This window comes from Epinephelus lanceolatus, chromosome 12 (assembly GCF_041903045.1).
Source record: "Epinephelus lanceolatus isolate andai-2023 chromosome 12, ASM4190304v1, whole genome shotgun sequence".
NCBI classification, from domain to species: domain Eukaryota; kingdom Metazoa; phylum Chordata; class Actinopteri; order Perciformes; family Serranidae; genus Epinephelus; species Epinephelus lanceolatus.
Genome location: NC_135745.1, coordinates 31,477,005 through 31,493,780, shown reverse-complemented (window position 1 = coordinate 31,493,780; position 16,776 = coordinate 31,477,005). Strand labels below are relative to the sequence as shown.

Sequence of the window (16,776 nt, the reverse complement as noted above, 5' to 3'; positions counted from 1 at the left end):
TGTATAACGAACATCTCACTCTGCGCCTCTTGATAGAAAAATCAGGAGGTAGGATTATGCATATTAGCGATCCCCCTCTGTTCTCTCGTCTGCTTTCAGGGCTTAATGTTAACATCTGCCCACCGAGAGCCACAGATGAGCTGGAAGCTCGTAGTGAATGTCTTCCATTCAGATGATTTATCTGATCACTATAATGGACCATACATGTTATTTAGATGACATTATAATGGAGTCTGAAGGGGAGAAAAGCTCCATGGCGTTGAGGGAAGCTGAGTCACGGAGGCCTACAGCACCTGATCTTCATCACACGGAGAGAGACTTTACAAAAAAAAGACCTTTCCTTTTTGAAGTCACTAAATTAGCAGCGGTGTTTTTCAGTCCATCTTATCAGCCAGTATTCAATATTAGCCATTTTCCAATTTCTATCTGTAGCAGAACCACAGGAGCAGAATAATTTAAACCAACCCCCCCCCCCCCCCCCCCCCCCCCCATTTCTTCATGTATGTAGACCCTTCAGCTGTTTTTTTTTCATAGTTATAAAAATCCATTTGCTGTTTAAATGTGTAACAGTGAGTTTAGAGAGGCCACAGGGCACGAGCAGAGGTGTAGGAGCTTTGGGAGGCGGTGAGCATTCATTATTTTTCATGCTCTGGGTGAAAACTCTGCTTGTGTGGGCTGGAATGGTAGTATGGTGAAAATGTGCAGACTTCCAGGGAACAATGTGAGGCCACAGGATGTTTTGCGGCAGTTAAAAAACTCTCATTCAAACAAAAAATATGTAACTGAGGATAAAATGAAACCAAATACAACCTCTGTTTGGATGTTTAACCCTCCTTGTGGCCTGTGAAGCCAGTGAACCTTACTGGCAAGATACTCCAATCTGACCCTCACCTTCAAGGTAACGTGGCGACTGTATGGTGGGTGTGGTGGCAGCAGTGTAGTGGCTGCTCATAGGATGGCTCCCCCTGGTGTTCACTGGAAACCACATCTATACTGAGACTTCTTTAGACAGGTGACAAATGAAAAGGTAAAAGCAGGATAATTAAGTGTAGAAGACCTAATGAATATAGATTATACCACATACAATAAATTCACATTACTCTCCATCACCATCATCAATTAAGCAAACGAGGGAACGTCTATGGCTGTTTTGTGGACTCATAGTGACTTGACAAGAAACATAAGGCTTTTTCCTTTTAATATTTGTTGATTGTACTTTTAATAGTAACCAAATTCTATGTTGCTCAGAACGAGCATGAAGTATGAGAACACCAGAAGCTTAAACATCTGACTGACTTCCATATTTCTGCTTTAAAGGGTAACTTCAGTGTGTTTCAACCTGGGCCCCATGTTCCCATGTTTTTGTGTCTAAGTGATTAATCGGAGCAACAAATTTTGAAATTGGTTCAGTTTCGAATGACAGCGCTGCAAATGGCGGTGGTGAAACAGGCTGCAATGTAAGCACTCAGGGCAACTGTGCACTGTCAATTTACCTCGACTAAAAGTGCTTGTTTTTGCAACTGACCGGCTCAGATTGTTATTATAAGTGTCTGACAACATTATGTAAAGGATCCCTACAGAGATAAACCTTTTTGTTGAAGAGTAAGGTCCTTTTTGTTTAACCAGAAACAGCCCCCAAATTGCCATCGCCAAACCCACCAGACTCCATTTAAATAAATGCTAATTTTACCATTGAAAAACACACTTCATTCAAAGCTGACAGAAACTAAATAAAACTGACAAAAGCAGTCTTGGTTTGTCTTTCCACTGTTCAAACAATCACCAACTCTGACTTGGTTAAAGCCTCAGTGTGTAGAAATGGTGAGTAACAGTGACATCAGCGGTCAAATTCTAGATTGCAGCACTCACTCGTGCTCACTCACTCACCCCTCCCGTCGGGTAAGTGACGGTGGCCTCATAGGACAAAAAGTCTTGCGCAGACAGCAGAGTTTTTCGAGTTTTTCAGGAGTATCTAGCGACGAGGTGAATATTTATTTGGGAATCTAAACTATGTTACGATATGTTATAGCTTACCTGTGAGATATATGTTAGGAGTGTTTTATTTGTAATTGTTTTGGTAACACGAGCATTAGCACAGTAATGCTAAAATAACACATTTTATGTGATAGTCACGGTTTTCTTTTATTTGGTGGCGTGGTTTCCCTGTTACGGGGCAAAACATATGTGTGGTCCCCCATTTAAAGTGCGACAGAATCATAAAAGTACAAAGCAGGTTCACGCATAAGCGCCCCGGATTGATCTTCACCTTAACCATCTCCAGTGATGGCAAGTTCTAGGTAAATGCGAAAGGCGAAACGCGTATATCCCTTTCAGCCACTGTATTCAAATATGGCGACGCAAGAGGGCAGCCTCCAGCAGACCGCGCCCTGCCTGTGTGTATATATAGAGAAATCATTCTAAGCCTATGAGAAAGCTTCCATTTGTATGTGAATTGCATTACACTTTAGTAAATATATATTTATGAAAGCAATAGTTGATATTTGCTAATAAACAACCACGTAAATTACACATTGTAACTTTAAAATAAACCCTTAATTCGTCCACTTTGATGTGAAAATATGCTGGCTCTATACATGCTAAAAATACAGTTTTTTTTAAATGGAGTCTGGTGGGTGTGGTGATACTGAATTTGTTTCTGGTTTAAAAAAAGAAATAAATTTTACTCTTAAAGGGAAATTTCGGTTTATTTCAACCCGTCTCCTATCGTCTTAAATTTGTTTCAAGTCACTAGTGACATAGAAATAATAGTTAGCATGTTAGCCGTTAGCCTAGATACAGCCGTAGCGTCAGACCTGTTAAAACTTAATTGAACGGGCATCCTTTCAAGTGCAAAGTTAGTCCACTAAACAAGCTTTTTCTCCACAAAGACCGCCTCATATCGTTAGGATAAATATCAGAGAACATATAGAAAATGACATGTAAACGTGTTGTCTTACCTTACCGGTGTGCTGCCATGTTTGTTGTTTACCATTTAGCTAAGGCTGCAACCGGTCCCATTCCTTGCAACAGAGGCATTCCTCTTCTGTGGGCACTGGGGCACAGCATTCACAGGTACACCACCAATCTCCAGAGCTAAATCCTTCCAGCAGCCATTCCTCCTCTGTTGTCCTCTAATGTTACCTGTTGTGCCTCTCTCTCTCTCTCTCCTCCTCCGCTCTTCAATTTCACGAAGCTCTTGGTCAGCGTATTCTGGCTCAAATAAATAAAGGCGGCCATCAAACTCTGCAAAATCAAATTCCTCCTCCACAAAGTCAAAGTCTGGCAAAAAGTCAGCCATTATTCTATAAATCTTTAATAAAATAAATGAATGAATCTTTCAGGCTACTGTCCGGTTCTGCCTTGCAGCTGCTGCGGCTTGTTCTCGCGAGATTTTGGCCGCGCTTTGGAAGCAGAGGTAAACGGTAAACACACCGCAAGGTAAGACAACAACTCTGAAGACCACCTAAATGTGGAATGTTAGTATATAGGCTTTCCACATCGAGAGGCGATGGCCGCCCTTATTTATTTGAGCCAGAATACACTGACCAAGAGCTTTGTGAAACTAAAGAATGGAGGAGGAGAGAGAGAGAGGCACAACAGGTAACATTAGAGGACGACAGAGGAGGAATGGCTGCTGGAAGGATTTAGCTCTGGAGATCGGTGGTGTAACATTACCTGTGAATGCTGTATCCCAATGCCCACAGAAGAGGAATGCCTCTGTTGAAAGGAATGGGACCGGTTGCAGCCTTAGCTAAATGGTAAACAACAAACGTGGCAGCACACCGGTAAGGTAAGACAACACGTTTACATGTTGTTTTCTATATGTTCTCTGACATTTATCCTAATGATATGAGGCGGTCTTTGTGGAGAAAAAGCTTGTTTAGTGGACTAACTTTGCACTGGAAAGGATGCCCGTTCAATTAAGTTTTAACAGGTCTGACGCTACGGCTGTATCTAGGCTAACGGCTAACATGCTAACTATTATTTCTATCTCACTAGTCACTTGAAACAAATTTAGGACGATAGGAGACGGGTTGAAATAAACCGAAATTTCCCTTTAAACAATGAGGTCTAGTCTATCCCTGTGGGGATCATTTCAATGATGTTGTCAGAGACTTATAATAATAATAATAATGCGAGCCTGTCAGTGGCAAAAACGAGCACTTTAAAGAGATGTAAATTGACGGTGCACAACTGCCCACAGAGATTACATTGCAGCCTGTTTCGCTTTGCTGTCTCTCAGTACTGGAGCAATTTTTAAAAGCGGTCTTCATCAGTCACGTAGACACACACAAAAAGACAAAACAGGGTCCAGGTCTGAAAATGATGAAAAATGTCTGAAAAATACCCTTTAAACATGCTGTTTCACTTGATGTGACCCTAAATCAGGGGTAGGCAACATGCAGCTCTTTAGCAACTCTCAAATGGCTCCCAGTGGTCATTTCATTATTTTTTTTTTAAGATTTTAATTTTCATTTATCTTTGTTGTTGGCCTGAAGAAAGTCTTTTAACATTTCATCAACTAAAATGTGCTTCATTCATGTGCATCCTGGCACCTTTTCCTCTATATTTTGCTGACCCTCAATAGTGTTGACTAGTCCTTCGTCTCCCAGCTAGGCTGCCTATGCTGCCTATCCAAACCAAAAAGAGTAATTGTCTTTGAGGAAAACAGAGAATTTAATTGTGCCAGGACAGATTTGTTTACTTTCACAGCCAACACTGGATAGTTCAGGCACCAAAAATCATATATAGCCCACTGCAGAGTAAAAACATATTGATGAAATGCTCATTTAGACCTGTTAGTAATCACAAGGCCGTGCTGAACACAGGAAGAAGTGCGGCATAAATTAGATGAACCTCTTTTGGGATCTAAATATGAATCAAGAAAAAAAAATGAGGTGATATTCTGTTATTATTGTCAATAAACCAACACGTGGTAGTTTCTGAGCACTTTTTTGAACTTTCCTGTCTCGTTTGTGGCATTTAGCCCTGAACTCATTGGTTCCTGATGATGATGTGAATGTTTAGAGACAGGTCACATATTAAATGTTATAAAAGATGAACACTTATCATGAACAGCTGGGCTCATTCATGTGTTTTTAATAATTTTGGTGCCCTATAGCTCAGAGGAATAAGTTATATAAGGCGTTGGCTTCACAGCAAATAGGACCAATTCATTGATCTGTGAATCTCGCCTGGGCTGGAACGAAAAATACAACAATATCGCCCCTCTTCTTTCACAGCAGTGATACACACTGATTTTACAGACTCTCCAGTTATTGAACAATAAAACCGACGACCTAAGGTACAAGATATGATCATTTAATTGTTGATTATCTCTCAGTACAGAAATATTTTTCTTTTTAACATTCTTTCTGTAATTCAAGTTGGCAGCATTGTCTTGATTTTGAAGTGGCATTAAAAGAAATTTCCATAAAGCCTAGCAGTGAAACTGCCCATCATCTTCCCTCAGGTAACATTAGTACACAAACATGCCATTTCTGTACAAGAACCTTTCTTCACAACACAAATAAATAGCATTCGTTTAAATGTGACACGCTAGCAGACTCGAACATTCAAACAGGGAAATAATCAAAATTGGGAGAAAATGGTGCAGATGATATGAGAGCTTGATAAAAAAAAAAAAAAAACAAAGTAGCTTTGCATGACTGCTCGACACAGAAATGGTCTGAAGTAGCAAAAGACAAGTGCCCGGAGCTTGAATATCTTAGCAGACGCAGCGGAGAGCAGAAACTCTGCATTTCACTCTGATTTAATCCCAGATGTTTTTTTCTGTGTGCTTTTAGTTGCTGTTACAAACTACACTGATAAGCCAAAGTGTTTTCATTTGAACTTTCCTCTCCACATTTTCCATTTAAGAAAGAGGGGAAACAAGATCAGTGAAAAGCTTTCCACACAAGTCACTTTAAAATCGAATTTTCACATGAATTACTGTCATAAGCAACTGTTCTTATGTACAACGTTACCAAATTATTAATTAGTTCCTTCTAAGATGTTTCTGGACATTATGAAACCATGAGCCAATACTGCTTATTATCGTTAGACTAAAAATTAACTTAATGTAAGATTTAAAAAAGGAGATCAGGCCCATTCCTCTGACTCTTGTTAAACATTAACAGCTCTGGCACAGGGTTATGTAATCGGTTATCAGTGTACATCAAACATTATCGTCCCTCGGTAAAATACAAAAGACAAGCGAACCTGAACAAAGCCAACCATACTCCACAGATCAGACCAAAAACTGCAGGTACACAAAGAAAAGGAAATCTAACAGCCTTCAAAACAAACAATATGTGTTAAAAATGTTTTAAAAAAACAAAATAAATAAGACAATCAAAGGGACAAACTCAATATTTGGCAAGTAAGCACAACGTCAGTCTGTAAACAAAAACATAATCACACGGGGAGACAAACGCCCCCCAAACTCTCCTTGTCGTCAGAGATCACTGGTCTGTTGGAGGAGGCAGTGGCTCCATCAGTCAGGGCCAAGTGGAATACTGTACATACACGTCTCCTCCGCCCTCCACAAGCAGGCTGTGTGTCTCTCCACCTCCCTCACACCTCCAGCTACAACTTGGCTAAATAACAAAGGGCAATCGAGGGGGGCCTCTGTAGACGACTGAGGTGAATACTCAAAGAAGGGGCCCATTTACAGCTCGATACATGCAAAGATAAATTCCCTTCTCGGCTCAATTCCCTCGTGGTACAGAGGCGTGCTTACTACCGGATTCTGGTGAAGAGGTTCAGCACCGACACAGATTCCTAAAAGACGGAGGGAGGCAGAGCAAAGAGGTAAGAAAAAAAGACTACTGGGAGTAAAAAGTAACAGACAGATGAGGAACAGAAGAAGAAATCTTAGACGTAAAGTGAGAAATGAAGTTAATAAATACCTTAGTGGATCTCATCTTGCTAAAGACGTTCCAGAACCGAAGTGTTTCATCTCCAGCTCCTGTCACAATGGCTTCTCCGTCAGGGGACATGGCCTGAAATTTAACTCATTGTTAAACACTGTATTTACGGTATTATTACAAAGGCTGCACTGTTCAGACTTGGTACTGATACCTGGGCTTTGACTATCAGTTGTTAGCTCCCTCAGTGATGCAGTCTACCAATGCTGTGCTGACGCATGACGTAGTATGCTACGTGTAATGAGATGTAAATATAGAATTGACCTTTCACTAAGCCCCGCCCCTTTGTGATGGTCAGTCAAGCTGTCGGAGTAAGCATGGAGTCCACACTGTAACTAACTGCACTCCCTGAAGAAATATGATCATGTTTTTGGAAAAATGAAACAGTGATTCAGAGAGAAGCAGACAGAGGGGTCTACAGTCTGACTCAGCAGCAACAACAGGTTAAAAAGACAAAGACAGTTAGAAGCTAAAGCTGAACTATAGGCTACAGATCACAGTGTAAAAGTGAACCACCACATCACTGCTGATCGCCACAGAAGACAATGAATATAAAGGGAAACTTTGCTGATATTGAGCCAGCTGTGTGGCATCGCAGTGTGTGCAGATGAACGGTGTTTGGCTTCGCTGCCAGCACCTGGGCCTCCGCCGCCGGACGGGCAGGGATCTCCAGGGGACGTCAAACAACGTTCATCTGCACACAATGCTATGACACACAGCTGGTTGAATATCAGTAAAGTTTCCCTGCTTCCCTTCACTCGTTCCTGTACAGCAGGATCGGTCTTTGTTTCACTGTTATAATCATTAAAAAGCAAAAGCAGCATGTGTATACATTCAGTAGGCTATATCTTCAGTAGCTAGCTAGCTAACCCTACACTTTTCAGGGTCTGATTTTGGTTTTGGAACAGGGAAGAAACATATATCCTTTTCCAACCTCTCCAGGTAACGAGTATCATTAATACACAACGTGCCCCAGGCACAACATTTAGCTCCAAATCCACAAAACCAGCCTGAAAATGAAGGAAATCTGAAACGACTGCATTAGAGTCAATGGAGCACAGCTGTGTCTGAGCAGGCCCAATGCTAGGTTATGATTGGCCAGTCTCCGTTTAGGGACGGGACTTAACAAAGTGTCGTTTGAAATGAATAGATCTGGCCCATTGTCTCATTGTTTCATTTTAGATCCCTTCTTGTGCAGGATGCTTTATTCAGACATTTTATGGTCATATTTAATTCTCTTCCCTTGATTTGCACAGAAAAGGGAGAGTTTAAATTCTTTTTCAGTACCATTTCTTTCTTTTAATTGTTTTATTAAGCACATTTTTCCCCTTAAACTAGATTAACTTGGGACAATATCTGCCGACTGACACGTATAAATACACAAAGCGTATACTGACCAGGTAGAGTACTCTGTAGGAATGTCCAGTAAGTTTGGCCACTTGAGTCAGAGAGGGATACTTCCACACCAGGATCTGGTTCTGAGAATAACCGTGTGTGCTGACCTGCAGAAAACAAACAAGTGTTTTTACATTCAAGAGTTCAAAAACTTCCAGCGCACACTAGAATATCAGGATTGACACAAAGTTTATTCAAAAATGTTTAACAACAAAAGGAGCGAACAACGCGTTTCGCTTGTTGCGTCATCAGATTCGCTCAAATCTGATGACGCAACAAGCGAAACGCGGATTTACTATTTTTTTATATTTTTTTAAAGTGTTTTTACATATTTACTCCGTATGTTAAGAAAGCATTGTTAGTTTGATAAATGTTCATGTATACTGTCAAACACAATTCAATCACAATGCTTATAGTACAGAGACTGGGAGCAATGGTGAACAGTTTTCTTCAGTCAACTTTTCAACAGCATTGTCCAAATGAAAACCTTCACGTGACTCACCAGTTCATTGGTGTGCTTGGACCAGGCCAGGTTGCAGACCTGAGAGCCGGTGTCTGTGCACTGTAGAGGCTGGCCGGTCAGAGTGTTCCAGAAGCGGATGCAGCGGTCTGCGGTGCCGCCTCCGGAAGCCAGCAGGCCGTGCTGGTGGGGAGACCAGGCGATGGCCTTCACTGCAGCCAGGTGCTCTGTGTACTGCTGCACCGGGAGGACGCTCGAGTGGTTCCATACAAGTAACTGCAGGCGGCAGGTTGAAACGAGGAGGGGGAAAATGTTTAAAAAGTGGTCGTGATAGTGACGTGTAGCTCACACAGGTGAGATTCTCCATCTACATACCTTGTTGTCATTTCCACCTGAGGCTAGCAGCTGGTGGTCTGTGCTCCACTTGAGCCCACAAACTTCCTGTCTGTGCCCTTGGAGACGGCGCTCCGACTGGAGAGGTGGGGCTCTGATGTCACGCTGCAGGATCACCCGATCGCGGCTCCCAGACGACAGCTGGTCCGCATTCCATGCCAACGCACCTGGCAGCAAAAGAAAGAAATCAAAGGGATGGTGATTCATCGGCCATGAATGAGAGATGCTGCTGAACAACTGTGTGAAAATTAATGAAGGTTGTGATATTTAACTCCTGCGACAGTCTCCGCCTTCATCTCTCCAGCGACCCAACTCACCCACTCTGGCCGTGTGTCCTTCTAGTACGGAGAGCTTTTTCCCTGCTGCTGCATCCCAGATCTGCACATAGCCTTTATGAGTCCCCACCGCCACCAGGTTACCCTAAACATAAGACAGTACACTTTGAGTATCACATTGACGTACGTAGAGTCTGTAATGACTTCAAAAAAGCATCCACAAAAAAAAAAAAAAAAAAAAGAACCAAAACAAGGACAGGAGTTTTAAATAGCATCTGCACACCAAAGCTCAATTTGCATCTTCACTAAATGTCAAATAACAACCATTTTTCATGATGGATCTTTGTCAGGTCCATCTGTGTAACTTCAGCCATTAGACGGATCTGACATTAAACAGACGTCACCCTGCCAGCCCATGAGTACAAAGTCCGTGTGTTGTCCCTCTGAGCCCATGTGTGAATAGTGCAGGTAATCGTGTGGAGGATTTACAGTGAGCGAGTGAGTGAGTGAGTGGGCGTGTTGATGACATTTCTATCATGTGGCTCGTGCAAAACCAGAAGAAAACAAACATCCGAGGGTGAAGAAGAGGGTCATTATCATGAAGATGGCAACAACGTCTAACTGGAGAGACAGCCAGATTCAAGAACTTCTGTTGGCAAAGGCTGAGGCTGAAATTGCCAGACAGATTCAAGGACTGGTAAGAGACTCTTGTTCACATGACCACAGTGTAATCTGCATCATTTCCTGCCTCCTGCACGCTCTACCTAAGTGCCACCCCTCACCAAAACCAAACAGTACAGAGTATTTCCAGTAGGTGAGGACGCTTCTGACCTGTTGTGTGCTACATGTGTGAAAGGAAAAAAAATGCAAATATAGCGAGGGGATACGTCAAACGAGAGTGAACCTGGGGATGGCTCTTACTTTCAGTTTCGCTGGTGAGCAGTAGCCGACAATCCTGCTTAGTGTACCTTTAAATGTAACTTAACAACAATTTATAAAGATAACAGAGACTCACCCTTTCTGACCAGCCCACTGATGTTACAGAATCTCCTTCTACAGAAAGGTCACATAAACGTGTCACCTGAAAAGATAAGGAGGAAGTTCAATTACACCTTAAGACTCTTTTATTAAACGTTTGATACACAACCAGTGAAACCTTTAACGAGAGATCCAATGTGATAAGAAACAGTATTTGAGAGAGAAATATATACTCTCTGATCTTTTTCAACCACAGTGAAGACATCTGCTGGATGCCTCTCTGTCTCACTGCTTTGCTCGATGCACTGTTTTGTGTTAACAGATCACACACACACACACACACCTGGCTGGTGCAGGCGCTCCACAGGTAGACGCAGGTACCCAGTCCAACACTGAGCACATTCAGAGAGGACCAGTCCACTAGGTTGAGGTAGAAGTCGTCCTGAAGCTCTGGAGCATCCAGGACTTTGAAAGGAATTTTGGATATTTTGCGTGTAGGTTTCCTTGGCGACCGCAGCAGTTTCTGGCTGCAATGCACAACACAGTTTAGTAAGGACTATGATGCTTCTTCTCCAAAATGGAGGAGATGGATGGCAGATGACATGGAAAACATATTACCTGTTACTACTGACAGGTGATAGAGAATATGGAGAGACTGTGTTTCCATCCTCTTCTGGCAGAGCCCTCTTAGTACTAACAGAATACTACAAAACACGAACAGAAGATTACTGATGCAGCACAAACTCCCCATGAAAGTAATAAATTAAAAAATATTTTGAAAGAAATGTTAACTGTTTTACGCTAAAAAGGCTTCTCTTGGCAGGAGTAGATGGCTGCAGACGGCGGTCCTCTGACTGGGGGTCCTGGACTTTCTCGATGCCCGCTCCTAGCAGCTCGTTCTTCAGCAGGGCCGAGTAAGCCAGACCGTCCGCTGAAGGCAGAGGAGGAGACAGAGGGGAAATCAAACCGGGCTGTCGGAATGATTAAGTTCAAACACTGCACTCCCTCTGCAATTTTATAGCTCTCTCTCACATCTCTAAAGATCAGGGAGAATTTTTCACAAAGCTTTGTTTAGTCCTTATCTCCAGTTTCCACGGGCCTGCCGAGGCTTAGTAAACAACAGAAGGTCAAATTATCAACTTTGACTGGAGCAGACAGAGATACCTGTAGAAATGAGCTGGGAAAGGCGTAATACTCACACCAGACACAGATACACATCACAGTAGGATAACTCAGGGTTACATTACCATCATGATAGTTGTTCTATAATAACTAAGATGCCTAGTAAAAGGTAATTCTGTAATACACAAGAAAGGCGGCCATCTCTAGAGCTGCAACCATCATCTGCAACAATTTTGATAATCACCTGGTCATTTTAAGCCCTATTCACATGGGACTAGAATAACCTGGAGACCTCTGATCATCTGTAATGACTGCTGAGGTCATCTGTGATCTTAATCCCGTGCAAATCCACTATGCCCGTAATTTTTCTAATAAAAATTCCACGGCAAATTAACTACCATATTTTGCCAAACACAGAGGTTGTGTGATAATATTAGACCGGAGCAAATAGGAATCTTGATGACAAGGTGTCATATTTAGGTTTTCTGTTTTCTCTGTGCCTCATTTCTGCCTCTTTTCCAGTCAAGATTTACAGAGGGCGTTTCTGCATTTAGAAATGAAAGTTTTGAGGTTGGTTGCAGCCTCTCAAATTAGAATATTTTCTAGATTCCTTATCCTTATACCTTTCTACAGTAGCAAATTTAATATATTGGGGTTTTAGACTGGTAGTAGCACGAAACAATACATTTAAGACATTTGATAATATTTTTTTTTTTTGCAATTTGCGGGCATTTTATAAACCAAACAAGCAATGGACAATCAGTAGGTTATACGATTATGAAAATGAATGTTAGTTTCAGCCCTAGCCATCTTCAATACATCACAGTAGCTCTGATCTGATGAGAAAAACACATCCTGAAAACGATGAAGCATGTTTTCTTTCAGAAATCAACCACATAGTGTATGTAATAACTGCATAATGAAGCACTTTATGTCAGAGTCTTGGTAACACATCTGCCAAACAAGCAGATAGAAGAACAGTTCAAATATCTGCAGCATTGTAAGACACTTTATCATGTTCTGTTAACTTGTTCCATGTCTAGTCTCTGGATACAAAGTTGGATTAATTACCTTTGTTGCTGTCTGTTGTGCCATCTTTGGTTTTTCTGTTTTGATTGTGCGACTTTTCAATTTCCTGCATCAGAAAATCGAATGAATAAACAATCACTGAAAGCAGTTACAGACGAGCAAAAGAAGAATGGTGAGGGGTGAGGTTTTTTTTCTTCAACACTGTGATCTTGAGAACACTGTTCATTTGGTAGGGAAGACAGTGAAGTCCTGGGTGTAATACAGCAAACTCACATTGATGCGGTGGAAGTTGACACTCCAGTTGGCTCCAGCCCGGGAGGGAATAAAGCGATCGCCATGCTTGCTCGGGGAGGACAGGGGGGAGCTGGTGGGTGTCAGAGCTCGCACCGCTCCTACCGCTTTCTACACAAGTGGAGAGAGGAGAGAGCGTTTACTGGCTGCAGGCCACAGGCCTTGGACAGTGAAAAGTGAAAACGTGGTAATGAAGATCATTTAAGTGGCAGATGGTGCATTTGTCTGAGGTGTTAACAACAGGAGGCATCATTCACAAAACCCAGTCATTTGGCCGGTGAGGTCTTGTTTTCACTCAACACTCGTGACATTGTCAAAAGGAAGAGACTGGCCTGTTAAAGCGTACTTTCCTCCAACACATGGACAGTAACACCATCATTGTGCATCTTAAGTCCTCTGCTGGTGAACAATCCTCTTTGCGAGGGGCTATCATCGTGCTTTAGTAAAGATAAAGACCTAATCACATTAGTGATGCTAGTTTAAAATGTAAGTCTTGGCTATGTGACGCAGGTTCTGTTCATTTTTAGGAACTATTTGTTCAAGAGCTGAACATGAAGCTCCTGAATGTAGAAGTGTATACTTACTATGGGGCTTGCGTTCTCATTTTGAATGTTGATCTGCCTGAGCAGCCTGCACTCATAGTCCTGATCCATGATGCCTGAAAACAGGAGATTGATCAACACAACTATAAAATCATGCAACAGTTTCCTCAATGTACACGTCAAAGTAAACAGACACTGATGCTCTGATCGTTATGACTTGCTGACTTCTGGTCAGTCTCTTTGACCATCTCTGACAGCTGAGCGTATTTAGCTCATAAATAACTGTTAAGCAAACTCAAATACAACATCATCGTGTGGGATTTTTAAATGAATGACTATTTGCAATGGGTCAATCAATCAGTGAATCTATTACCCATGGTGAGGACATCCAAAACTATACATATACCATTATTCACTATGTAAAACAGAGAAAAGAAGCAACTGTTCATATTTAAAAAGGTGGAACCTGCAAATGTTTGGCATTTAAATTCAATTAATAACTTGTAAACAAACATTGCAGTTAATTTAATTTCTACTTATGCGCTTATTTTATTTTACGTCTATTTTAATATCACTGTGTTGTTGTCAATGGGGGAAAGTGTGGGTGATGTTTTTTGTCTTTTATGAGCTGCTGGACATCTGAATTTCCCTTCGTGGATGAATAAAGTTCTTTCTATTCTATTCTGACAAACCTTGAACGGATCATCACCATTTTATTATGAGTTTTCTGTCGATGAACTAATTGATTATTTGACTAATTGTTTCAGAAATACTGAATACTGAATACTGAGTGATCCACATTTGCAAAGTTAATAATGACGGCTAACTGATAAGCTGTGTAAATTCATCACAGGACAAAAGAGTACCACACTTATCAGAAGACAAACGTTACAGTCACCCTCAGGTAATACTCCTGTAAATAATAGTATGGCATGGCATGAACAGATCCCTCGATAAGATGACATAGACAAACCAAACAGCTGTTGTACTCTAACGCCAGTGCCTTGATTCAAACCGCAGTTAAACGAACTAACTGTGGGCAAATCTGTTAATAAATGACAGTGACATTAGTTTTAGTGCATGTGATCATCTACGAGAGAGCTTACAACACATACATTATCTTTATAACCACTAACGTTAGCAGCTTATCCTATGTAAAACCAGCCTAACTGCTGGTATTTGCTTGCTGGCTCCATGAAACAAAAACACAGTTGTGGTGGTTATTGCTAGGGTGTAATCGTGACGCTGAAACGATTTAAAAACCCAATAATGCAATCATCCAGCATACAGAGCTATATGCTAATGCTAGCTCAGCTGGCTGACCGAACGTAAGCTATGCTAGCTATCCGGCTAATGCATTAGCAACATTGTTTGTTCACAATCTACTGTTATTTTAACACCTACCGGGCCCGGATAAACTACTCCCGTTGCGTGTCGTTGACTTGCTATTCCCAGTGGTGTCAATTCCAGTTGAAACGTCTTATTTTCTGCGTTTTACTCTTTAAAACAGAGCATGTAAGATACAATTGTTTTCTTTTGCCGAACGTTCAATTTGGGCTCGCAAAGCACCACGGGAAGGATGTGACGTCGCTGTTTTTTGAATCACACATTCTGCGTTGCTAAGGAAACGTGTCACAGTCACAGAAGACTGCCTCCCACATCTTCAGCAGACTGAAGAGAAATCACGGGAAACAAGAAACATTTGACGAATTAAACATGTAGCTTTCATCAGTCACTTCGTTATGACAGTATGAACATGTTCAAATGTCACTTTTCTTTTTCTTGTGTTATTTTTTTAATGTAAATGGTGATAAATGTAGACTAGTCATTGTTTAAACCAAATGATCAACTGAACCAGCACAAATGGGTGATAAAGCCTGTGCTTTTCATGAATAACTATACAGTGGACAGCAATTGTTGAAGGTATCTATGCAGTGGACACACATTGCACCGTCACTGCCTGCTGTCAAACAATATTGAACCAACCATGATTAAAGGGTAACATCAGTATTTTTCAACCTGGACTCTATTTTCCCATGTTTTTGTGTCAGAATGAAAAATAGGAACAACCATTTTTGAAACTGGTCCAGTATTGAGTGAGAGCGCTCAGCTGACAGCGGCAAAATAGGCTGTAATGTAATGCTAATGGTAAATTGTACATCGTTAGGCAGTAATTATAATATACATTGGGGGGATCTCTGACAGGTTCAGATTGTTATTTAGTGTCTGACACCAGTATGGAAAGGACCCTACAGAGACAGACCTTTTGTAAAGTCCAGTTCAGACCAAAGACTCGTGACGAGACAAAACCGTTTTAGAACCTTGCAGAGAAAATTTGCAGCAGTGTGATCTGGCCGTCTGCGTTTGAATCAAGCTGGCTGATGGTGTCACCTGCAACTCTGGTCATATCACCGGTGGCTGGCTTTCGAACGTGAGGCACGTCGTCTGTTTCGACAGCCAGTCTGCTTGTAGTGAAGTCTGCTGGTCAAGTCAAAATGGCCGCAGACCGGTTGTTGGCTTGCTGTGGCACGTGCTCTGTCTGTATTTTAAGAAGCTATAAATAATATTAATTCAGCCACAACATAAGCCTGAAAATCTGGAAATCAGAACGGAAGCACAGAGAGTTGTTGCATAGAGATGATACACCATCTCATCTAGTTGCATTGGTGTGAACCAGTAGGTTTTTAGAACGTTGCAGAACAGTGCATTGCAAGTTGCTGCCTGTTTCAACTTGTCCCGTTGCGAATCTTTGGTCTGAACTGGGCTTTAAAGTCACAGAGTAAGTCAAAGAGTAAGATCCTTTATGTGCCTAGAAACAGCACCAGAGTCACTATTGCCAAACTCTCAATACAATTATTTTAACATTATAAAACACGCTAGATTATTAGTCGACAGAAACAAAACAAAGCTCAGAAAAAACTTCTTGGTTTGTTTTTCCACTGTTCCAACAGTCACCGACTCTTGTTTGGTGGAAATAAATTGTTATTCACCCAGTTAGATGTAAAAATATGCTGGCTCTATACACGCTTAAATTACTGTGTCTTTAAATGGAGTCTGGTGCATTTGCTGTTAGAGATTTCAGGGCTGTTTCTAGTTAAAAAGAACAAATTTTCTCCTTAACATAAAGGACTATTTCTTTTAGGATGTATATTGATGGTGCACAGATGCCCTGAGTGGTTACATTGCAGGCTGTTTTCAGCTACAGCACTCTCACTCAATACTAGACGGATTTCAAAACTTGTTGTCTGGATTTAGTCACTGAGACACAAAACATGGAAATACAATCCAGGTTGAAACACACAAATGTTTCCCTTTAGATACACAAATTACAAATGAAGATTTTAGGTGTTGACAAATCATTT

At 41.4% G+C, this 16,776-nt stretch overlaps 1 protein-coding gene across 1 annotated transcript; it reads right to left on the bottom strand.

Moving 5' to 3' along the window:
* Positions 1–5,304: 5,304 nt before the first annotated feature.
* Positions 5,305–14,995, bottom strand: LOC117272538 (fizzy-related protein homolog). Its single transcript, XM_033651514.2, has 14 exons — positions 14,819–14,995; positions 13,457–13,530; positions 12,855–12,983; positions 12,624–12,687; positions 11,231–11,361; positions 11,049–11,134; positions 10,774–10,957; positions 10,468–10,533; positions 9,495–9,597; positions 9,160–9,344; positions 8,827–9,060; positions 8,327–8,431; positions 6,912–7,004; positions 5,305–6,783 (listed from the first exon to the last, which is right to left on the bottom strand). The coding sequence occupies exons 2-14, from the start codon at positions 13,523–13,525 to the stop codon at positions 6,742–6,744; spliced, it is 1,491 nt and encodes a 496-aa protein (XP_033507405.1). The 5' UTR covers positions 13,526–13,530; positions 14,819–14,995; the 3' UTR covers positions 5,305–6,741.
* Between the last annotated feature and the right edge of the window lie 1,781 nt (positions 14,996–16,776).